Source organism: Salvelinus alpinus, chromosome 17 (genome assembly GCF_045679555.1).
Source record: "Salvelinus alpinus chromosome 17, SLU_Salpinus.1, whole genome shotgun sequence".
NCBI lineage: Eukaryota > Metazoa > Chordata > Actinopteri > Salmoniformes > Salmonidae > Salvelinus > Salvelinus alpinus.
Window position 1 is genome coordinate 40169002 of NC_092102.1, and position 24473 is coordinate 40193474.

The 24473-nt window shown below is 46.0% G+C and overlaps 1 protein-coding gene across 2 annotated transcripts; it reads left to right on the forward strand.

Moving 5' to 3' along the window:
* Positions 1–431: 431 nt before the first annotated feature.
* On the forward strand, positions 432–23034 carry LOC139542934 (solute carrier family 26 member 6-like). Of its 2 annotated transcripts, XM_071348935.1 has the most exons (19): positions 432–880; positions 5989–6128; positions 6628–6738; positions 9800–10140; positions 10288–10440; positions 12166–12248; positions 16894–17041; positions 17639–17752; positions 19208–19285; positions 19365–19460; positions 19882–19988; positions 20099–20168; positions 20296–20388; positions 20484–20594; positions 20868–20999; positions 21122–21328; positions 22223–22277; positions 22354–22499; positions 22631–23034. In XM_071348935.1, exons 1-19 carry the CDS (start codon positions 741–743, stop codon positions 22655–22657), a joined length of 2352 nt encoding a protein of 783 aa, XP_071205036.1. In that variant the 5' UTR covers positions 432–740; the 3' UTR covers positions 22658–23034. The 2 variants fall into 2 exon arrangements, with proteins under 2 accessions (XP_071205036.1, XP_071205037.1); XM_071348936.1 differs by lacking the exon at positions 19365–19460.
* The last annotated feature ends 1439 nt before the right edge of the window (positions 23035–24473 follow it).

Below are 24473 nucleotides of genomic sequence, written 5' to 3' on the forward strand. Positions count from 1 at the left end.
AACCCTAACCCTAACCCTAACCCTAACCCTAACCCTAACCCTAACCCTAACCCTAACCCTAACCCTAACCCTAAACCCTTACCTTAACTCCAAACCCCTAACACTAACACTAAACCTAACCCTAACCCTTACCTTAACTCCAAACCCCTAACACTAAACCTAACCCTAAATGTAACTCCTAAACCTAATTCTAACCCAAACCTAATTCTAACCCTAAACCTGACCATAAGCCTAAAATAGCCTTTATCTACAAAATGTGACCACTTGTTAGAATTGTCCTTGTTTTACTGTCCCTGTGAGGACTTCTGGAACCCAAAAGATATGAAAGTTAGACCACACACACACTACTGGCTTGGGTGGGGGTGTGAGGTGTTCCCTCATAAGGGCAGGAGAGGACTGTCACTCCCACACTCTGCTAAACTGGATACAAACTGAGACACAGCCAGGAGCGTGGGACTTAGTAGCTTCTTATTTCATGCTTTTGTAACTCTTATCAGGGTGTTGGACAGTTGTTGGTAATTGTCAGACAACTGTTGTTTTGGACCAAGAGGTTTTTCTCTTTTCTGACTAATAGATTTTTTACTTTTTGGACCAACAGTGTTTTTTTCTAAGTAATGTTTTGGAGAGACCTGCACAGTGTTTCAGACTAGAAGGACAGACAGACAGACAGAAAAGACAGAGAGACACAAAGCAATCAACACAAAGACACTCAGTGTTGGAAGACAGGCAGGCAGGCAACCATGGGAGTTGAAGAACAGAGAGCTGGGAAGTTTTACGTGGAGCGGGATGTTTTGGACGAGCTTTGCCTTGACCAGGTGGCCCGAAGACGGACACACTCCACCACACCTCCCCTGAAGGAGAGGGTGAAAGATTCCCTCAGGTAAGATATGGTAAAAGAGAAGGAGAGGGAGCAGGGCAGAAGGGATGGGAGAGGGGGAGGAGGGAGGATAGTGCACGTGTGGAGCAGGAACATGCATCAGTTTCACTATTTGCTGACTAATTCTGCAGATGAATAACATGCATTGAAAAAAGCTATTTTGGATGTGTCTGTGTTGATTTCAGTTTACAATTTACTGCCCAGGTTATTTGAGGACAGTTGAGTAAGGCACGTAGATGAGCGTGTGTGTGTGTGTGTTGTGTGTTTGAATGTGTGATATGCTCCTTTATATGGTTGCAATGGATGATCTTTCATTATGCAATCCCACTGACGCAGGGAGAGGTAAGATAGGAGCAGAATGAACAAGAGAGGGGACAGTCTGTGGCGGACAGAGAGGGGACAGTCTGTGCCGGACAGAGAGGGACAGTCTGTTGGACAGAGAAGAGACAGTCTGTTGGACAGAGAAGAGACAGTCTGTGCCGGACAGAGAGGGACAGTCTGTGGCAGACAGAGAAGGAGAATATTAGAGAGAAAACAGATAGAGGATAAGAGAGAAGGATAATGAGAGGCACAGAGAGAGAAAGAAGAGAACAGATAAAGGTGCAGAAAGAGAAGACAGGACAGCTGCCCATATGAAAAATATTACAGTATACTATGGTCTAAATACTGTAGTATTACTATATTTATATACTACAGTTTTCACTGCAGTGTTTTTGCGGAAGTATACTATAGTATTCACTGTAGTGTTTTTGCGGAAGTATACTATAGTATTCACTGTAGTGTTTTTTTGCTGTAATGTGCTGTAGTGTTTTCGCAGACTGTAGTATACTATAGTATTCACTGTAGTGGTTTGCAGAAGTATACTATAGTATTCACTGTAGTGTTTTTGAGGACAAACTAGTATACTATAGTATTCACTGTAGTGTTTTTGAGGACAAACTAGTATACTATAGTATTCTCTAGTATAAATACTATAATATTCACTGTAGTGTTTTTGCAGACTTTACTGTAGTATTCCCCGGTAGTGTTTTTACAGACTTTAATGTAGTGTTCACTATATGTTTTTGTGGACTGACTGTAGTATACTTTAGTACAGTGTATTACAGTATAAATACTATAGTATATAATATAGTAATTACTGTAGTGTTCTTGCAGATATTACTGTAGTATCTACTAGTGTTTTTTGTTCTATTATCTTTGACATATAAGATATACTATGAGCAAATATTCCATAAACTGAAGGTAGGATTGGAGTCTGAATAGATAGTTCAACATTTCTGCTTTTTTCTATAATCTGTAGGGGAACACAATATATGGTCTATAATTTGCATGTAGGTTTCTTACTTATGGGTGGCACAAATTGGGATATGGGGGATGGGTATGGGTGGAGCATATGCAAATTGAATAATGTAGTATTACTATAGTTTTACAATTCTTTGTTTTTGCGGACATTACCGTAGTATTTACTACAGTGTTTTTGGCAGATAATACTGTAGTAATTAATATAGTATTCTACAGTATACTACAACACTTTATAGTAAGCAATACATGATCAACAGTGTGTAGTATACAGTAGTATTCCACAGTATACTACACAATTAAATAGTTTGCACTACATAATCGAGGGATACAGCAGTGTGCAGTATAGTATTCTACAAAATACTAGTTTACTACAAAATACTATCAAATTCTATAGTAACAGAATACTATATCATTATATAGTAAGTACTATAGTATTCTATAGTAAACTGTAGTCTTTTTTATCTGGGTTATGAAAGGCAGACAGTTTGGTCCAGACCGTGTGACTTACAGTGGCTTGCGAAAGTATTCACCCCCATTGGCATTTATCCTATTTTGTTGCCTTAAAACCTGGAATTAAAATAGTTTTTGGGGGGTTTTGTATCATTTGATTTAAACAACATGCCTACCACTTTGAAGATACAAAATATTTGTTATTGTGAAACAAACAAGAAATAAGACAAAAAAGCTGAAAACTTGAGCGTGCATAACTATTCACCCCCCAAAGTCAATACTTTGTAGAGCCACCTTTTTGCAGCAATTACAGCTGCAAGACTCTTTGGGTATGTCTCTATAAGCTTGGCACATCAAGCCACTGGGATTTCTGCCCATTCTTCAAGGCAAAACTGCTCCAGCTCCTTCAAGTTGGATGGGTTCCGCTGGTGTACAGCAATCTTTAAGTCATACCACAGATTCTCAATTGGATTGAGGTCTGGGCTTTGACTAGGCCATTCCAAGACATTTAAATGTTTCCCTTGATTTAGCAGTATGCTTAGGGTCATTGTCTTGCTGGAAGGTGAACCTCCGTCACAGTCTCAAATCTCTGAAAGACTGAATCAGGTTTCCCTCAAGAATTTCCCTGTATTTAGCGCCATCCATCATTCCTTCCATTCTGACCAGTTTCCCAGTCCCTGCTGATGAAACACATCCCCACAGCCTGATGCTGCCACCACTATGCTTCACTGTGGGGATGGTATTCTGGGGTGATGAGAGGTGTTGGGTTTGCGCCAGACATAGCATTTTTCTTGATGGCCAAAAAACTAAATTTTAGTCTGATCTGACCAGACTACCTTCTTCCATATGTTTGGGGAGTCCCCACATGCCTTTTGGTGAACACCAAACGTGTTTGCTTATTCTTTGGGATAGGGGGCGGTATTTTGACGTCCGGATGAAAAGCGTGCCCAAAGTAAACTGCCTGCTACTCAGGCCCAGAAGCTAGGATATGCATATAATTAGTAGATTTGGATAGAAAACACTCTAAAGTTTCTAAAACTGTTAAAATGATGTCTGTGAGTATAACATAACTTATTTGGCAGGCGAAACCCCGAGGACAAACCATCCAGGAAAATCATTTTTGGAGTTCACTGTGTTTTCAATTAGTTTTCTATGGTAAACTAGATTTATGAGGCACCTGGTTGCAGTTCCTATGGGTTCCACTAGATGTCAACAGTCTTTAGAAATTGGTTGATGTTTTTCCTTTGAGAAATGAAGAAGTACGGCTATTCAGAATGAGAGTCAAGCCAAGTGGACTCTTTTGTTTCTAGAGCACGACCTGTTGCTCGCTCCACTTTGATTTTATCCGCTATTGAACACAATATATTCCGTCTTAAATTGTATAGATTATTTATGTTTTAGGTTACCTAAGGATGGATTAGGAAAGCTGTTTGAAATGTTTGGACAAAGTTTACAGGTAATTTATTAGATAATTTGTAGTCATGTTGGGCGAGTTGGAACCAGTGTTTTTCTGAATCAAACGCGCCAAATAAATGGACATTTTGGGGATATAAAAAAGGAGTTTATCGAACAAAAAGACCATTTGTGATGTTTCTGGGACATATTGGAGTGCCAACAGAAGAAGATCTTCAAAGGTAAGGCATGAATTATATCGTTATTTCTGACTTTTGTGTCGCCACCTGCCTGGTTGAAAATGATTGTTATGCATTTGAATGGTGGGGTGCTGTCCTCAGATAATCGCATGGTTTGCTTTCGCCGTAAAGCCTTTTTGAAGTCTGACACCGCGGCTGGATTAACAAGAAGTTAAGATTTATTTTGACATATTGCATGTGTATTTTCAAGAATGGTAAATATTTACAATTTTGTAGTTTGAATTTGGCTCCCTGCACTTTTACTGGATGTTGGTCAGGTGGGACCGTCCCACCTAGCCTAGAGAGGTATTAAAGCAATGGCTTTTGGCATTTGGCAATGGCTTTTTTCTGGCCACACTTCCGTAAAGCCCAGCTCTGTGGAGTGTATGGCTTAAAGTGGTCCTATGGACAGATATTCCAATCTCCGCTGTGGAGCTTTTCAGCTCCTTCAGCGTTATCTTTGGTCTCTTTGTTGCCTCTCTGATTAATGGCCTCCTTGCCTGGTCCGTGAGTTTTGATGGGCGGCCCTCTCTTGGCAGGTTTGTTGTGGTGCCATATTCTTTCCATTTATTAATCATGGATTTAATGGTGCTCTGGGATGTTCAAAGTTTCGGATATTTTTTTTTAACCCAACCCTGAACTGTACTTCTCCACAACTTTGTCCCTGACCTGTTTGGAGAGCTCCTTGGTCTTCATAGTGCCGCTTGCTTGGTGGTGCTGCTTGCTTGCTTGGTGGTGTTGCAGACTCTGGGTCTTTCAGAACAGGGGTACATATACTGAGATCATGTGACACTTAGATTGCACACAGGTGGACTTTATTTAACTAATTATGTGACTTCTGAAGGTAATTGGTTGCACCAGATCTTATCTAGGGGCTTCATAGCAAAAGGGGTGAATACATATACACGCACCACTTTTCCCTTTTATTTTTTGGGGAATTTTTTTAGTATTTTGTGTATGTCCATTACATGAAATCCAAATAAAAATCCATTTAAATTACAGGTTGTAATGAAACAAAATAGGAAAAACACCAAGGGGGTGAATACCTTTGCAAGGCACTGTATCCAGACAGTTTGGTCCAGGTCGTGTGACTTATTGAGGCTTGAAGAGAAAAGTTAACCTTCCTCTGGACCTGAGCCCTGATGGCCTCTTGAAACTGAAACATAGGTTCAGCACTGCCACCAAATATTAACCTATCACAGAGTATGACACTGCACTGCCACCGAATATTAACCTATCACAGAGTATGACACTGCACTGCCACCAAATACTAACCTATCACAGAGTATGACACTGCACGGCCAACAAATATTAATATATCAAGTCAGAAAAAATGAACTCTTTAGAACGCTTTAGCTACATAATCCAGATGAACACTCCAAACACAGATTACACCCCTTTTGTTTTTACTGGGCGGCTAAAAAGGACCGTACAGATAGTTGTCATGGTTTCTCTGTAAACCCCGGTCCTGAAGGGACACAGTGTGTGCAGGTTTTTGTTCCAGCCTAGCTTTAAGTCTCCTGGTTAGTTAAATCATATGTGTTGGAGCTGGGCTAGAACAAGACCCTGCACACACTGTGGCGCTCCAGGAGAAGAGTTGCCTACCCATGCCCTTTCCACCAACTGTTAAACTCAGCAGACACATTTCAGTTGTCACAAATGGATAACAAAACTCTATTCCTCTTTTCTCCAACTCTCCATGATGCACTCCGCCCCTCCTGGTGTCAGGTGTTCCATGCCCAAGCTGAAGCGCTCTGTGCTGAGCACTTTGCCTGTCCTGTCATGGCTGCCACGTTACTCAGTGAGAGACAACGGCCTGGGAGACCTCATATCTGGCATCAGCGTTGGCATCATGCACCTGCCTCAGGGTCTGTGCTACATCTACTGTCTGACCAAACACACACACATAGGGTCCAATCACAGGGTCCAATCACAGGGCCGGATCACAGGGCCTGATCACATGGTCCAGTCACATGGTCCAGTCACATGGTCCAGTCACAGGGCCCGATCACACGGTCCAGTCACAGGGCCAGATCACATGGTCCAGTCACAGGGCCCGATCACAGGGCCTGATCACATGGTCCAATCACATGGTTCAGTCACAGGGCCAGATCACAGGGTCCAATCACAGGGCCGGATCACATGATCATAACTTGAAATCAGCAACACGTGTAACTCACATGGAAATCTCCCAAATCTCCTGCTAATGTAAAAAGGACTACATAAATATATTTGATTGATTGATGCCAATGCTTGAGGTATGGAAAAGCCTGATTTACATAAATTGATCTGAAGTTATTGTTTAATGACCTATTTGAGAATATATGATAACTATTTTGTGAAGACCTTCCTGTAACATTTGCCTAGGTATGGCCTATGCTCTCCTGGCCTCTGTGCCTCCAGTGTTTGGTCTCTACACCTCCTTCTACCCTGTACTGGTCTACTGCCTCCTTGGCACCTCCAGACACATCTCCATAGGTAAGACAGAGTGGAGAGAAGAGGAGACAGAGAGAGGGGGGAAAGAGAGAGGAGGAGACAGAGAGAGGAGGGGAAAGAGAGAGGAGGAGAGAGAGGATGAGAAGGAGGAGGAGAAAGAGCGAGAGGGAGAGAGAGAGGGAAAGAGAGAGGAGGAGACAGAGAGGAGGAGAAAGAGAGAGGAGGAGAAAGAGAGAGAGGGGAAGAGAGAGCAGGAAAGAGAGAGGAGACAGAGGAGGAGAAAGAGAGAGGAGGAGCCAGAGAGGAGGAGAAAGAGAGAGGAGGAGTAAGAGGAGGAGAACGAGAGAGAGTGAAAGAGAGAGGAGGAGACAGAGAGAAGAAGAGAGAGAGAGAGGGAAAGAGAGAAGAAGAGACAGAGAGAGAGGAGGAGACAGAGAGAGGAGGAGAAAGAGAGAGAAGGAAAGAGAGAGGAGACAGAGAGAGGAGGAGACAGAGAGGAGGAGAAAGAGAGAGGAGGAGAAAGAGAGAGAGGGGAAGAGAGAGCAGGAAAGAGAGAGGAGACAGAGAGGAGGAGAAAGAGAGAGGAGGAGCCAGAGAGGAGGAGAAAGAGAGAGGAGGAGCCAGAGAGGAGGAGAAAGAGAGAGGAGGAGTAAGAGGAGGAGAACGAGAGAGAGTGAAAGAGAGAGGAGGAGACAGAGAGAAGAAGAGACAGAGAGAGAGGGAAAGAGAGAGGAGACAGAGAGAGGAGGAGACAGAGAGGAGGAGAAAGAGAGAGGAGGAGAAAGAGAGAGAGTGGAAGAGAGAGCAGGAAAGAGAGGAGGAGCCAGCGAGAGGAGGAGACAGAGAGGATGAGAAAGAGAGAGGAGGAGCCAGAGAGGAGGAGAAAGAGAGAAGAGAGACAAAGAGGAGGAGAAAGAGAGAGGGAGGAGGAGAAAGAGAGAGAGGGAAAGAGAGGAGAGACAGAGAGAGGAGGAGAAAGAGAGAAGAGGAGAAAGAGAGAGAGGGAAAGATAGAGAAGAGGAGAAAGAGAGAGAGGGAAAGAGAGAGGAGAGACGGAGAGAGGAGTAGAAAGAGAGAGAGACGGAAAGAGAGAAAGGGAAAGAGAGGGAAAGAGATAAAGGGAAAGAGAGGACTAGAGAGAGAGAGGAGGAGACAGAGAAAGAGGGAAAGAGAGAAGATAAATAAGAGAGAGGAGGAGACAGAGAGAGGAGGAGAAAGAGAAAGAGGGAGACAGAGAGATGAGCAGAAAGAGAGAGGAGGAGGAGAAAGAGAGAGGAGACAGAGAGAGAGAGAGAGAGAGAGAGAGAGAGAGAGAGAGAGAGAGAGAGAGAGAGAGAGAGAGAGAGAGAGAGAGAAAGAGAGAGAGAGAAAGGAGGAGAATGAGAGAAGGAGGAGAAAGAGAGAAGGGGAAAGACAGGAGGAGAGAGAGATAGGAGGAGAATGAGAGAGATGGAAAGAGAGAAGAGGAGAAAGAGAGAGGAGGAGACAGAGAGAGGAGAGAAAGAGAGGAGAGAGAGAGAGAGGAGAAAAAGAGAGGAGAGAGAGAGAGAGGAGAGAAAGAGAGAAGAGGAGAAAGAGAGAGAGGGAAAGAGAGAGGAGAGATGGAGAGAGAAAGGGAAAGAGAGGGAAAGAGATAAAGGGAAAGAGAGGACTAGAGAGAGAGAGAGGAGACAGAGAAAGATGGAAAGAGAGAAGAGGAATAAGAGAGAGGAGGAGACAGAGAGAGGAGGAGAAAGAGGAGGAGAAAGAGAGAGGAGACAGAGAGAGAGAGAGAAAGAGAGAGAGAGAGATCGAAAGGAGGAGAATGAGAGAAGTAGGAGAAAGAGAGAAGGGGAAAGACAGGAGGAGAGAGAGATAGGAGGAGACTGAGAGAGAGGGAAAGAGAGAAGAGGAGAAAGAGAGAGGAGGAGACAGAGAGAGGAGAAAGAGAGAGGAGAAAGAGAGAGGAGGGGAAAGAGAGAGAGGGAAAAATAGAGGAGGAGAAGAGAGAGGAGGAGAAAGAGAGAGAGGGAATGAGAGAGGAGGAGACAGGGAGAGAGGGAAAGAGAGAAAGGGAAAGAGAGGACTAGAGAGAGAGAGAGGGAAAGAGAGAAAGGGAAAGAGAGAGGAGGAGACAGAGAGAGGAGAAAGAGAGAGGAGAAAGAGAGAGGAGGAGAAAGAGAGAGAGGGAAAAATAGAGGAGGAGAAGAGAGAGGAGGAGAAAGAGAGAGAGGGAATGAGAGAGGAGGAGACAGGGAGAGAGGGAAAGAGAGAAAGGGAAAGAGAGGACTAGAGAGAGAGAGGGAAAGAGAGAAAGGGAAAGAGAGGACTAGAGAGAGAGAGAGAGGAGGAGACAGAGAAAGAGGGAAAGAGAGAGGAGGAGACAGAGAGAGGAGAAAGGGAGAGGAGAAAGAGAGAGGAGGAGAAAGAGAGAGAGGGAAAAATAGAGGAGGAGAAGAGAGAGGAGGAGAAAGAGAGAGAGGGAATGAGAGATTAGGAGACAGGGAAAGAGAGAAAGGGAAAGAGAGGACTAGAGAGAGAGAGGGAAAGAGAGAAAGGGAAAGAGAGGACTAGAGAGAGAGGGAAAGAGAGAAAGGGAAAGAGGACTAGAGAGAGAGAGAGGAGGAGACAGAGAAAGAGGGAAAGAGAGAGGAGGAGAAAGTTAGAAGGAGACAGAGAGATGAGGAGAAAGCGAGAGGAGGAGACAGAGGTGGGGACAGAGAGAGGAGGAGACAGAGAGAAAGGGAAAGAGAGGAGGAGAGAGAGAGAGAGGAGACAGAGAGAGATTGAAAGAGAGAAGATGAGAAATAGAAAGGAGGAGATGGAGAGAGGAGAGACAGAGAGAGGAGGAGAAAGAGAGAGGGAGACAGAGCTGGGGACAGAGAGAGGAGGAGACAGAGAGGAGGAGGAGACAGAGGAGGAGAAAGAGAGAGGAGACAGAGAGAGGAGACAGAGAGAGAGAGAGAAAGAGAGAGCGAGGAGGAGGAGAATGAGAGAAAGGAGGAGAAAAAGAGAGGAGAAAGAGAGAGAGGGAGAAAGACTTTAGAGAATGAATGTTTTTAATATCATCGGTCAGAGGAATAAAGAGTTTCACTAAGGTGCTTTTGTGTGTGTTTTTCCTTAGGAACGTTTGCTGTGATCAGCATCATGATAGGCAGTGTGACAGAGAGGTTGGCTCCAGACAGTGACTTCACATTCCTGAATGGAACCAACGGGACAGCAGTTCTGGATGTGACAGCCCGCGACGCCTACAGAGTTCAGATAGCAGCCAGCACCACAGTACTGAGTGGGCTCTTTCAGGTCCTGCTGGGCATGGTGCGGTTTGGTTTCGTGGTGACGTACCTGTCGGAGCCCCTGGTACGTGGCTACACAACAGGAGCAGCTACACACGTGGTCGTCTCACAACTCAAATATATCTTTGGTATCCACCCTGCACGCTTCTCCGGACCCCTGTCTCAGGTCTATGTGAGTACACACAACACATCCACACACTCAAGCGCACAGACACACACACACAGACACAGACAGACGTGACAAAGTTGTACAAGTTTTCCACCTAGTGGATGCAGGCAATAACAGTCTGACTGTCCATCTCTCTCTCTCTCTCTCTAGATCCTAATAGACATCTGTAGACATCTGCCAGAGACTAACATTGGGGCCCTGGTGGTTAGTCTAGTGGCCTTGGTGGTCCTCATAGTGGTCAAAGAACTCAACTCCTGTTATGAGAAGAAACTACCTCTGCCTATTCCCATAGAACTCATAGTGGTAAGTCCTCCATACCTATCCGCTCTCTGTGTCATTAGTCACACAATCATTGATTCATTGATTGATTGATTGATTAATTGATTGATTGATTGAGTTTATTAGATCTTTACAAGTAGTAGGCTGCGTCAGAGAAAACATTTGACATCCTGTCAAGTCTTTTCCATCCTCCTGTCAAGTCTTTTCCATCCTCCTGTCAAGTCTTTTCCATCCTCCTGTCAAGTCTTTTCCATCCTCCTGTCAAGTCTTTTCCATCCTCCTGTCAAGTCTTTTCCATCCTCCTGTCAAGTCTTTTCCATCCTCCTGTCAAGTCTTTTCCATCCTCCTGTCAAGTCTTTTCCACCCTCCTGTCAAGTCTTTTCCATCCTCCTGTCAAGTCTTTTCCACCCTCCTGTCAAGTCTTTTCCATCCTCCTGTCAAGTCTTTTCCATCCTCCTGTCAAGTCTTTTCCACCCTCCTGTCAAGTCTTTTCCATCCTCCTGTCAAGTCTTTTCCACCCTCCTGTCAAGTCTTTTCCATCCTCCTGTCAAGTCTTTTCCATCCTCCTGTCAAGTCTTTTCCATCCTCCTGTCAAGTCTTTTCCACCCTCCTGTCAAGTCTTTTCCATCCTCCTGTCAAGTCTTTTCCATCCTCCTGTCAAGTCTTTTCCATCCTCCTGTCAAGTCTTTTCCATCCTCCTGTCAAGTCTTTTCCATCCTCCTGTCAAGTCTTTTCCACCCTCCTGTCAAGTCTTTTCCACCCTCCTGTCAAGTCTTTTCCACCCTCCTGTCAAGTCTTTTCCATCTTCCTGTCAAGTCTTTTCCACCCTCCTGTCAAGTCTTTTCCATCCTCCTGTCAAGTCTTTTCCATCCTGTCAAGTCTTTTCCATCCTCCTGTCAAGTCTTTTCCATCCTCCTGTCAAGTCTTTCCACCCTCCTGTCAAGTCTTTTCCACCCTCCTGTCAAGTCTTTTCCTCCTCCTGTCAAGTCTTTTCCACCCTCCTGTCAAGTCTTTTCCATCCTCCTGTCAAGTCTTTCCCATCCTCCTGTCAAGTCTTTTCCACCCTCCTGTCAAGTCTTTTCCACCCTCCTGTCAAGTCTTTTCCACCCTCCTGTCAAGTCTTTCCCATCCTCCTGTCAAGTCTTTTCCTCCTCTTTCTCTCTCTTTTGGTCCCTTGAACATGTGTGTTCCAATGAAAGCCACTAGAGGGCATCCTGTCTACATGGCTGATATCTAGAAGGAGCGTAACAGAACACAGTGTCTTCTCATCCTGTTAAACATTTTGAGAGGATGTTAATCTTATTCTCAGTTTAATGATCCATATTTTTGTTGTGATATCATCAATTAGAATCAGTTGGAAGCTCTTGGTACATCTCAAAGGGTTAATATTCTACCCAGTCAGTGTGTTTTCCTCCAGTTCATGGTAGTGCTTGGTTTCTCATTGATCCAATAAAATGTTCTCAAGTGATGAGCTCTGTTCAATGATTTGCCTGCGTTTCTGCTTGAATTCCAAACCCACACAGGGTCTGCGATAATGATTTACTCACAATTACACACATGCATGCATACAAGTTCCTACACGTGCAAACAACAGCAGATGCTTTGTTGTTGTGAGCATGGCAACCTATATGTGTGTGTGTGTGTGTGTGTGTGTGTGTGTGTGTGTGTGTGTGTGTGTGTGTGTGTGTGTGTGTGTGTGTGTGTGTGTGTGTGTGTGTGTGTGTGTGTGTGTGTGTGTGTGTGTCACAGATCGTAGCAGCAACACTCATCTCCTACTACGGCAAACTGAACAGCCAATACGACGTGGCCGTGGTTGGAGAGATCCCCAGAGGGTGAGTGTTTATATGTGTGTGTGTGTGTGTGTGTGTGTGTGCGTGTGTGTTTGCGTGTTTGCGTGTGTGCGTGTGTGTGTGTGTTTGCGTGTGTGCGTGTGTGTGTGTGTTTGCGTGTTTGCATGTGTGTGCGTGTGTGTGTCAGTAGCTACAGGTTGTTGACTGTGGCCTGTCTGGTGGGGCAGAGTGCTCTCCTGGTCAAGGTTACACTCGGAACAAAGCAAGGGGGGAGGGCAAGGACAGAAAGTATCGGAGGGTGAAATCAAACATAATGTACAATTTAAAATGGATTCAATTGATATTTTTTTGTCACTGGCCTACACACAATACCCCGTAATGTCGAAGTGGAATTATGTTTTTAGAATTGTTTTCAAATTAATAAAAAATAAAAAAGCTGAAATGTCTTGAGTCAATAAGTATTCGACCCCTTAGTTGTGGCAAGCCTAACTAAGTTCAGGAGTAAAAATGTGCTTAACAAGTCACATAATAAGTTGCATCATGTTATGGGAATTTCAGCATAAAAAATACATGGAATGGAAATATTCACAGACCTGGTTCAGTCTGCTTTCCACCAGACACTGGGAGATGAATTCAGCTTTCAGCAGGACAATAACCTACAACACAAGGCCAAATCTACACTGGAGTTGCATAACAAGAAGACAGTGAATGTGGCCGAGTTACAGTTTTGACTTAAATCTACTTTCAAATCTATGGCAAGACCTGAAAATGGTTGTCTAGCAATGATCAACAACCAATTTGAAAGAGTTTGAAGAATTTTTAAAGAATGTGTGAGTGTGAGCTGTAATCGATACCAAAGGTGCTTCTACAAAGTATTGACTCAGGCATGTGAATACTTAAGTACACTTAACAAAAATGTAAAGGCAACATGTAAAGTGTTGGTGCCCTGTTTCATGAGCTGAAATAAAATATCCCCATGCTGAGGAGTATTTCTGTCTGTAATCAAGCCCTTTTGTGGGGAAAAACTCATTGTGATTGTCTTGGCCTGGCTCCCCAGTGGTTGAGCCTGGCTGCCCTCCAAGGCTTACCCTTGGCGGCACCACTGCCCAGTCATGTGAAATCCATAGATTAGGGCCTTGGAGAATATTTTAAATTGACTGATTTCCTTATATGAACTGTAACTCAGTAAAATCTTTGAAAATATTGCATGTTGTGTTGATATTTTTGTTCAGGATAAATTTGATATTTCTGTACTTTACTATTATTTTTTGGCAAAAATCTCTAAAAACATGTTTTCACTTTGTCATTATGGGGTATTGTATGTAGATAGGTGAGAGAAAAATCTATTTAATAAATGTTGAATTCATGCTGTAACACAACAAAATGTGGAATAAGTCAAGGGGTAAGAAAACTTTCTGAATGTACTTTAGCTCATTGAGAAGGAGTCTAGAGCAGGGATGGGCAACTTTGATGGGGTGGGGGCTGAACTCATCATGAGGGACCGCAAAGGCTCATGGGGCTGTGTACCCACCCACATCCATACCCACACATGCAGTCAGAGCCGGCCCTAGCCTTTTGGGGACACTTCGGGTAATGCGTACTAGCTGATTTTGCATGGTCTTCAGATTGCTGGACTGTCAAAGACCAAAGCCAAGCAGCCGCTACACAGCCAGTGTTTGGAAGACCAGGCACCTGCACTGTATGACCTCTAATGTCAAATTTGTGGTCCGGGGCATCCTAATGATTAACTCTAGAATATTATTCATTGTATATGGGTCATTGAGTGTGTGTACATTTGTCACGACACCTGTTACCACGGTTGAAAGACCTAGAGGACCATCAGCGGCAGGAATCAAGGGGATTTGTTGGGGATAATGGAGGAAGGGGTCTGGACAGGGGCAGTAATGGAGGAAGGGTACTGGACAGGGGCAGTAATGGAGGAAGGGGTCTGGACAGGGGCAGTAATGGAGGAAGGGGTCTGGACAGGGGCAGTAATGGAGGAAGGGGTCTGGACAGGGGCAGTAATGGAGGAAGGGGTCTGGACAGGGGCAGTAATGGAGGAAGGGGTCTGGACAGGGGCAGTAATGGAGGAAGGGGTCTGGACAGGGGCAGTAATGGAGGAAGGGGTCTGGACAGGGGCAGTAATGGAGGAAGGGGTCTGGACAGTGGCAGTAATGGAGGAAGGGGTCTGGACAGGGGCAGTAATGGAGGAAGGGGTCTGGACAGGGGCAGTAATGGAGGAAGGGGTCTGGACAGGGGCAGTAATGGAGGAAGGGGTCTGGACAGGGGCAGTAATGGAGGAAGGGGTCTGGACAGGGGCAGTAATGGAGGAAGGGGTCTGGACAGGGGCAGTAATGGAGGAAGGGGTCTGGACAGGGGCAGTAATGGAGGAAGGGGTCTGGACAGGGGCAGTAATGGAGGAAGGGGTCTGGACAGGGGCAGTAATGGAGGAAGGGGTCTGGACAGGGGCAGTAATGGAGGAAGGGGTCTGGACAGTGGCAGTAATGGAGGAAGGGGTCTGGACAGGGGCAGTAATGGAGGAAGGGGTCTGGACAGGGGCAGTAATGGAGGAAGGGGTCTGGACAGGGGCAGTAATGGAGGAAGGGGTCTGGACAGGGGCAGTAATGGAGGAAGGGGTCTGGACAGGGGCAGTAATGGAGGAAGGGGTCTGGACAGGGGCAGTAATGGAGGAAGGGGTCTGGACAGGGGCAGTAATGGAGGAAGGGGTCTGGACAGGGGCAGTAATGGAGGAAGGGGTCTGGACAGGGGCAGTAATGGAGGAAGGGGTCTGGACAGTGGCAGTAATGGAGGAAGGGGTCTGGACAGGGGCAGTAATGGAGGAAGGGGTCTGGACAGGGGCAGTAATGGAGGAAGGGGTCTGGACAGGGGCAGTAATGGAGGAAGGGGTCTGGACAGGGGCAGTAATGGAGGAAGGGGTCTGGACAGGGGCAGTAATGGAGGAAGGGGTCTGGACAGGGGCAGTAATGGAGGAAGGGGTCTGGACAGGGGCAGTAATGGAGGAAGGGGTCTGGACAGGGGCAGTAATGGAGGAAGGGGTCTGGACAGGGGCAGTAATGGAGGAAGGGGTCTGGACAGGGGCAGTAATGGAGGAAGGGGTCTGGACAGGGGCAGTAATGGAGGAAGGGGTCTGGACAGGGGCAGTAATGGAGGAAGGGGTCTGGACAGGGGCAGTAATGGAGGAAGGGGTCTGGACAGGGGCAGTAATGGAGGAAGGGGTCTGGACAGTGGCAGTAATGGAGGAAGGGGTCTGGACAGGGGCAGTAATGGAGGAAGGGGTCTGGACAGGGGCAGTAATGGAGGAAGGGGTCTGGACAGGGGCAGTAATGGAGGAAGGGGTCTGGACAGGGGCAGTAATGGAGGAAGGGGTCTGGACAGGGGCAGTAATGGAGGAAGGGGTCTGGACAGGGGCAGTAATGGAGGAAGGGGTCTGGACAGGGGCAGTAATGGAGGAAGGGGTCTGGACAGGGGCAGTAATGGAGGAAGGGGTCTGGACAGGGGCAGTAATGGAGGAAGGGGTCTGGACAGTGGCAGTAATGGAGGAAGGGGTCTGGACAGGGGCAGTAATGGAGGAAGGGGTCTGGACAGGGGCAGTAATGGAGGAAGGGGTCTGGACAGGGGCAGTAATGGAGGAAGGGGTCTGGACAGGGGCAGTAATGGAGGAAGGGGTCTGGACAGGGGCAGTAATGGAGGAAGGGGTCTGGACAGGGGCAGTAATGGAGGAAGGGGTCTGGACAGGGGCAGTAATGGAGGAAGGGGTCTGGACAGGGGCAGTAATGGAGGAAGGAGTCTGGACAGTGGCAGTAATGGAGGAAGGGGTCTGGACAGGGGCAGTAATGGAGGAAGGGGTCTGGACAGGGGCAGTAATGGAGGAAGGGGTCTGGACAGTGGCAGTAATGGAGGAAGGGGTCTGGACAGTGGCAGTAATGGAGGAAGGGGTCTGGACAGGGGCAGTAATGGAGGAAGGGGTCTGGACAGGGGCAGTAATGGAGGAAGGAGTCTGGACAGGGGCAGTAATGGAGGAAGGGGTCTGGACAAGGGCAGTAATGGAGGAAGGGGTCTGGACAGGGGCAGTAATGGAGGAAGGGGTCTGGACAGGGGCAGTAATGGAGGAAGGGGTCTGGACAGTGGCAGTAATGGAGGAAGGGGTCTGGACAGGGGCAGTAATGGAGGAAGGGGTCTGGACAGGGGCAGTAATGGAGGAAGGGGTCTGGACAGGGGCAGTAATGGATGAGATACATTTTACAGTGTTGACAACATTCCTGTCCTTGACCCACATCATTCCCGTATATATCTCTCTCCCCCTCTCCTCTCTCATCCCACTTCCCCTCAACTCTCTCCTCCCTCCCTCTCTTCCTCTCCCTCTCTCCTCTCTCCTCTCTCCTCCCTCTCTCCTCCCTTTCCCCCCTCTCCTCTTTCCCCCTCTCCTATCTCTCCCCTGTCCTCCCTCTCCCCTGTCCTCTCTCCTCCTTCTCCTCTATCCTCTCTCCTCTCTCCTTCCTCTCCCTCTCCTCTCTCCTCCCTTTCCCCCTCTCCTTCCCCTCATCTCTCTCCTCCATCTCCCCCTCTCACCTCTCCTCTCCCCCCTCCTCTCTCTCTTCCTCCCTCTCCCTCTGTCCTCCCTCTCCTCTCTCTTTTACCTTTCCCTCCTCTTCCTCTTCATCCCTAGGCTGAAGTCTCCCAGTCTACCTGACGTCAGTCTGTGGGGTATGGTGGTTGGTGATGCGTTTGCTGTGGCCATAGTGGGTTATGCCATAAACATCTCCTTGGGCAAAACCTTCGGCCTGAAACACGGCTACAAGGTGGACAGCAACCAGGTGGGACACACACACGCACGCACACAGTTATGCAGGTAGGCAGGGGTATGCTTGAGGTTGTTCTGGTCTGAAGGAGAGAGACAGCTCTCTGGTCCTGAATGTTTAATGGCCGACACGCTCTGCTCAGTCAAGCACAGATGTAGGATCTTAGTTTAAGCCAGTTTGCTACAGCAGGAAAATAATCCTGCAGCAACAGGAAATGTAAATTATTATGCAGATTATAATTCATGGATATTTTTTAATAGGAGTTAATACATTTTACGTTAGGTCAAATCAAGTCTGAAATTTTAAAGAGGAAATGACAAACTTTAGAAGCTTTTTAAACCTTGAATACACTACAAGTTTGCATTTCCTGTTTAGCAGGAACATTTCTATCAACAAAAGAGCGATCACATTAAGATCCCACATCTGTATGGATGAGAACTACACCAGTTGCAGTTAACAATACAACAGGGGGGCTGTGGAGCAGCTGGGACTCAGTATAGTCTGAATATGCGCTAAGACTTACTTGACTTGTGGTGGTCAAATGATGGTCATTAGTGCATTCTCTGGCATCTGCATACCTCTTATCTCCCCCCTCTCAAACTCTCTCTCTAGGAGCTGGTGGCTCTGGGTCTCAGTAACACAGTGGGAGGATTCTTCCAATGCTACTCTGTCACCGCTTCTATGTCCCGTAGCCTCATCCAGGAGAGCACTGGGGGCAGGACACAGGTAACACACACACACACACACACACACACACACACACACACACACACACACACACACACACACACACACACACACACACACACACACACACACACACACACACACACACACACACACACACACACACACACACACACACACACACACACACACACACACACACACACGGAAAGTATTCAGACCCCTTGACTCTTTCTACATTTTGTTACGTTACATCCTTATTCTAAAATTGATTAAATGAAATGTTTTCCTCGTCAATCTACATACAATACCCCATAATGACAAAGCGAAAAACAGGTTTTTAGAAATGTTTGCAAATGTATAAATAAGTTTAAAAAACTGAAATACCTTATTTACATAAGTATTCAGACTCTTTGCTATGAGACTCGAAATTGAGCTCAGGTGCATCCTGTTTCCATTGATCATCCCTGAGATGTTTCTACAACTTGATTGGAGTCCACCTGTGGTAAATTCAATTGATTGGACATGACTTGGAAAGGCACACACCTGTCTATATAAGGTCCCACAGTTGACAGTGCATGTCAGAGATAAAAACAGATGGAAGCCACTCCTCAGGAAAAGGTACATGAGAGCCTGCTTGGTGTTTGCCAAAAGGCACCCAAAGACTCTAAGACCATAAACAACAAGATTCTCTGCTCTGATTAAACCAAGATTGAACTCTTTAGCCTGAATACCAAGCGTCACGTCTGGAGGAACCCTGGCATCATCGCTACGGTGAAGCATGGTGGTGGCAGCATCATGCTGTGGGGATGTTCTTCGAGGGAAAGATGAACGGAGCAAAGCACAGAGAGATCCTTGATGGAAACCCGATCCAGAGCGCTCAGGACCTCAGACTGGAGCTTCACCCTCCAACAGGACATCGACCCGACGCACACAGCCAAGACAACACAGGAGTGGCTTCGGGACAAGTTTTTTAATGTCATTGAGTGGCCCAACCAGAGCCCGGACTTGAACTCGATCAAACATCTCTGGAGAGACCTGACAATAGCTGTGCAGTGACACTCCCCATCCAACCTGACAGAGCTTGAGAGGATCTGCAGAGAAGAATGGGAGAAACTCCTCAAATACAGGTGTGCCAAGCTTGTAACGTCATACCCAAGAAGACTCGAGGCTGTAATCACTGCCAAAGGTGCTTCAACAAAGTATTGAGTAAAGGGTCTGAATACTTATGTAAATATGTCAAAAAATATTTTGTTTTGTTTTTTATACATTTGCAAAAATCCCAAAAAAATAACGTTCTTGCTTTGTCATTATGGGGTTTTGTGTGTAGATTGATGAGGGGAAAAAACAATTTAATCAATTTTAGAATAAGGCTGTAACAAAACATGGAAAAGGTCAAGGTGTCTGAATACTTTCCGAACGCACTGTATGTCCACCTGCTAATATTTCTGCAGGCATACACACTTTCTGATGTGTGTTTGTGTATTGTGCCAGGTTGCCGGGGTGGTTTCCTCAGTGATTGTGCTGATCACCATTCTGCAACTGGGGACACTGTTTGAGGAGCTACCCAAGGTATTTATCCCCCCCCCCCCCCCCCCAAACACACAACACCACTGATCTGATCTGATGTATGTGTGTGTGTGTGTCCTAGGCTGTCCTGTCCTGCATAGTGTTTGTAAACCTGAAAGGCATGTTTAAGCAGTACCTAGACATTCCTGCACTCTGGAAGAGCAACACAGTGGACCTGGTGAGAGCAACACATGACATAAACTTCATATCTATGACCTGCATCCTAACTGGACGTATATGACTGAACATAGAACCCCATCATTTATAACCTTTTACCGTAAATGTAACACTAAATATCTGCGTGGGGGGTACAACTCAATATTATATAGTTTCTAATGTTTTGTACACTCAGTGTATATCCCCCATTGGCACAAGGCTACTAGGCTACTTTTGCCTTCTTGTAATACAATACTTCAACCACTAGAAAGTGTGCGTCCTCGTGGTCTGAAGTTAGCGTGAGGATAAGCACATTCTCACGTCAAGTTCAGTTTTTATAAATGTGTTGGGGCATATTCTGTGCACAAGCACCGTTTATAAATGAGGCCCCTTGTTGCTGTGTATTCCCCCTATTGATGACATGTATCTCTGTTGCCCCCTAGCTGGTGTGGTTGGTAACGCTGGTGTGTACTATCCTGCTGAACCTGGACCTGGGCCTGGCTGCATCCATCGCCTTCTCTCTGCTCACTGTCATCTTCAGAACACAGCTGTGAGTCTGTGTTTGTTTGATGTAGAAGGGAGAGAGGTTTATTTTCTAAACTGTACTGTGTCCCACTTTCTTCTCAAAGTGCATAACATCCCTGTTCTCTTCTCTCCCAGGCCACGGTACTCTATTCTGGGGCAGGTTCCTGGGACTGAGCTCTACCTGGACACAGACACATACGAAGAGGTGAGACGGAGGACCTCAATACATACTAAGGGGGCGATGGGTAAGTGAACAATGGAGTTTAAAGCAGCTTTTAGATGACTGTCTATTGACACCCCCCCTCCCGTTTGTTTGTTGGTTTGTCCCGCAGGCAAAAGAGATCCCAGGTATCACTATCTTCCGTTCCTCAACCACAGTGTACTATACCAACGCTGAGTTATACCTGGACGCACTGCAGAAGAAGGTAGTGTGTGTGTTTGTGTGTGTTTCTTACTCTCAATCTGCCCCTTTTCTCTGAAATGTTCTCTCTCAACCGCTCTCTTTCATTTCCTCACACAGAGCGGTATTGACATTGGGAAGCTGCTGACGAGAAAGAAGAAAAGAGATGCTAAACAAAAGAGGAAAGACAAGAAAGAAGAAAAGAAAGGCAAAAAGGAGGCAAAAAAACAGGTTCCACACACACACACGTCACATACACGTACACACACACACACACGTCACATACACGTACACACACACACACACGTCACATACACGTACACATGCACACACACACACGTACACACGTCACACACACATGCACACACACACACACACGTCACATAAATACACGTCACATACACATACTGTACGTCACACACACACACACTGTACACAAAAATGGTTTTATACTATTATCAAATTACATTATTTCAATGGATGTCTCTCCCCTTCCCTTCCCAGAATGGTGTGAATGGACACCTACCCAATGGTACAGTCCACCCAGAGGACAAGGTGGATGTAGAGAAGGGCTCCCCTGACCTGAAGGGAAACAGGACAGACATCGCCCTGACTGACAGACCCACTAATGGACAGGTCTGTAGCATGATGTACTATAATTCTACAGGAAACACTCTAGACTCAAGTAAAGCCTACAGTCAGCAAAACCTCAATTGACTCCAGAGCAGAGTAACATACTGTCTCTCTGTCAAACTAAGGTGAACTGGGCCTACGAGCAGCAAGGGACCGGGTTGGACCTGGGCTCTGAGACTGGTAGTCATGGCGATGATGCCATAACCCAGACGTCCAGTACCATAGGAGAAGAGAAGAGAGGGAGGAGCTCCGACAATGACACACATACCATCATCCTGGATCTCTCCACAGCCAGCTTTGTAGACACCGTCACTGTGATGATGCTGAATAACGTATGTTTGTGTGTGTGTGGGAGGAGTGTGTGTGTGTTTTTTTGAAGGATGGGGATGGATGAAAGGGGGATAGAAGGAGGAAAGACAGAGAGGGAGGGTTGATCACAGATGGGATGGAGAGAAGACAGTGAAAGAGAAAGGGAGAGAGAGGATAAAAAAGGAAGGAGAGGTTAATGATGTTTTCAGAAATGTATTTGTAGTTTCTTTGTATCCAGTCTCCTTATGTAACATTGTTCGCTGTCATACTCCTGAGTGGCCTTGTGCTTGAATCAAACAAAGGTCTTGTGTTCTGTGAGTAGGCAGGTCTAAATGAGATTGTTTTGTATGTCGGGGAAGAGGCACTTATAAAGATGTAGAGTGAAAAAGAGAGTGATGGAGAGAGAGAGGGGGAGAGTGGTGGAGAGAGAGAGAGAGTGGTAGGGGGAGAGTGGTGGAGAGAGAGGGAGAGTGGTAGGGTGGTGGAGAGAGAGGGAGAGTGGTGGAGAGAGAGGAAGAGTGGTGGAGAGAGAGGGAGAGTGGTGGAGAGAGAGGGAGAGTGGTAGAGAGAGAGGGAGAGTGGTAGGGGGAGAGTGGTGGAGAGAGAAGGAGAGTGGTAGGGTGGTGGAGAGTGGTGGAGAGAGAGGGAGAGTGGTAGAGAGAGAGGGAGAGTGGTGGAGAGAGAGGGAGAGTGGTGGAGAGAGAGGGAGAATGGTGGAGAGAGAGGGAGAGTGGTGGAGAGAGAGGGAGAGTGGTGGAGAGAGAGGGAGAGTGGTGGAGAGAGAGGGATGAAGAGAAAAACCAGATGAATCCAAACTGGTGCAACACAACCAGTCCCGTAGAAAAACACAGCCTTCTTATTTGACCTTTCTCTCACTCTCTTTCCATCTCTCTCACTATTTTCTCTCTTTATTGCAGATATTCCGAGACTATAGAGAGATTGACATTGATATCTATTTAGCTGGATGCCAAGGTGAGTGTCTGTGCTAATTCATGCTGGTCTCTCTGGTCTAGCGTGTGTTGTTTAACCTGGTTTGTCTTTCCTCCAGTCTGTGTGGTGGAGCAGCTATCCAGAGCAAGCTTCTTCTCTGAGTCCATCCCTAAGAGTCGTCTGTTCACTACGGTCCACGACGCCGTGCTACACAGCCTCCGGCTGCAAGGGGCCTCAGACGTTCCCATCTACGAGTGTGCACTGGTGAGTAGACCAAGCCCTCAAGGCCATTTAGCTGGTGGTGGAACTGTCCTCCAAAATCAGCTGCTTTCTTATGATTATATCACTTAATTGATTCTTATCTTACGTTCTGACATTATCTCCTTCTCTACTAGGACATGGCCTGCACTACCAAGATGTAACCAACAGGGGTCACTTTGGTCACAATCCTTTATGGAAAATAATAAATAATGGTTACTAATTTTAAATGATGCAATATTGATAACATTATGGGGCTGGAAATGAAGTATCAATGTCCCCCGATGATCCAAGTTCTCTTGAGTCCACAATCTTCAACACAGCACATATATCATAATACCATAAATGCCAACCCGTTATTGTAATGGTGAGAGGTTAGCATGTCTTGGGGGTATGATATTTGTGCATCTGTAAATTTCCCACTCATCATTATTCACCATTAATTCAGGATTATCCGTAATCATGGTAGCACCCACATTAATGTAGAAGTGTTTAGAAACATACTCTAATCTTATCTACAATAAAAGTGACTTCAAAATGACAGAATACTTTATTTACCATTAATTTATATTGGGCACAAAATAATCTGAAACACAACCAAAACAAACAGCAAATGCATCCAAACAAATGTGTAGACTCACAGGCTTGATGTATTCATTGCATGCTATGAATATTGGATCAAATAACTTTTACTACTTAAATACACATATACAGTATTCCATTCCAGGGTTTTTCTTTATTGTTACTATGTTCTACATTGTAGAATAATAGTGGAGACATCAAAACTATGAAATATCACATTTGTAAGCATGTAGTAAACAAAAAAGTGTTAAACAAATCAAAATATATTTTATAATTCAGATTCCACCCTTTGTGCCACCCTTTGCCTTGATGACAGCTTTGCACAAACTGGAATGCATTTAAATTAACAGGTGTGCCTTGATAAAAGTTCATTTGAGGAATTTCTTACCTTCTTAATGCGTTTGAGCCAATCAGTTGTGTTGTGACAAGGTAGGGTTGGTATTCAGAAGATAGCCCTATTTGGTAAAAGACCAAGAAATATTATGGCAAGAACATCTCAAATAAGCAAAGAGAAAAGACAGCCCATCATTAGTTTAAGACATGAAGGTCAGTCAATCTGGAAAATTTCAAGAACTTTGAAAGTTTCTTTAAGTGCAGTCGCAAAAACCATCAAGCGCTATGAAGAACCTGGATCTCATGAGCCTCACCACAGGAAAGAAAGACCCAGAGTTACCTCTGCTGCAGAGGACAAGTTCATTAGAATTACCAGCCTCAGAAATTGCAGCCCAAATAAATGCTTCACAGAGTTAAAGCAACAGACACATCTCAACATCAACTGTTCAGAGTAGACGCGAATCAGGCCTTCATGGTCAAATTTCTGCAAAGAAACCACTACTCAGCGTTCAACACCATAGTGCCCACAAAGCTGATCACTAAGCTAAGGACTCTGGGACTAAACACCTCCCTCTGCAACTGGATCCTGGACTTCCTGACGGGCCGCCCGCCCCCAGGTGGTATGAGTAGGCAACAACACGTCTGCCACGCTGATCCTTAGCACTGGGGCCCCTCAGGGGTGTGTACTTAGTCCCGTTCTGTATTCCCTGTTCACCCACGACTGCGTGGCCAAACACGATTCCAACTCCATCATTAAGTTTGCTGACGACACAACAGTGGTAGGCCTGATCACCGACAACGATGAGACGGCCTATAGGGAAGAGGTCAGAGACCTGGCCGTGTGGTGCCAGGACAACAACCTCTCCCTCATTGTGAGCAAGACAAAGGAGCTGATCGTGGACTACAGGAAAAGGTGGGCCGAACAGGCCCCCATTAACATCAACGGGTCTGTAGTAGAGCGGGTCGAGAGTTTCAAGTTCCTTGGTGCCCACAACACCAAGAGTCGTGAAGAGGGCACGACAAAGCCTTTTCCCCCTCAGGAGACTGAAAAGTTTTGACATGGGT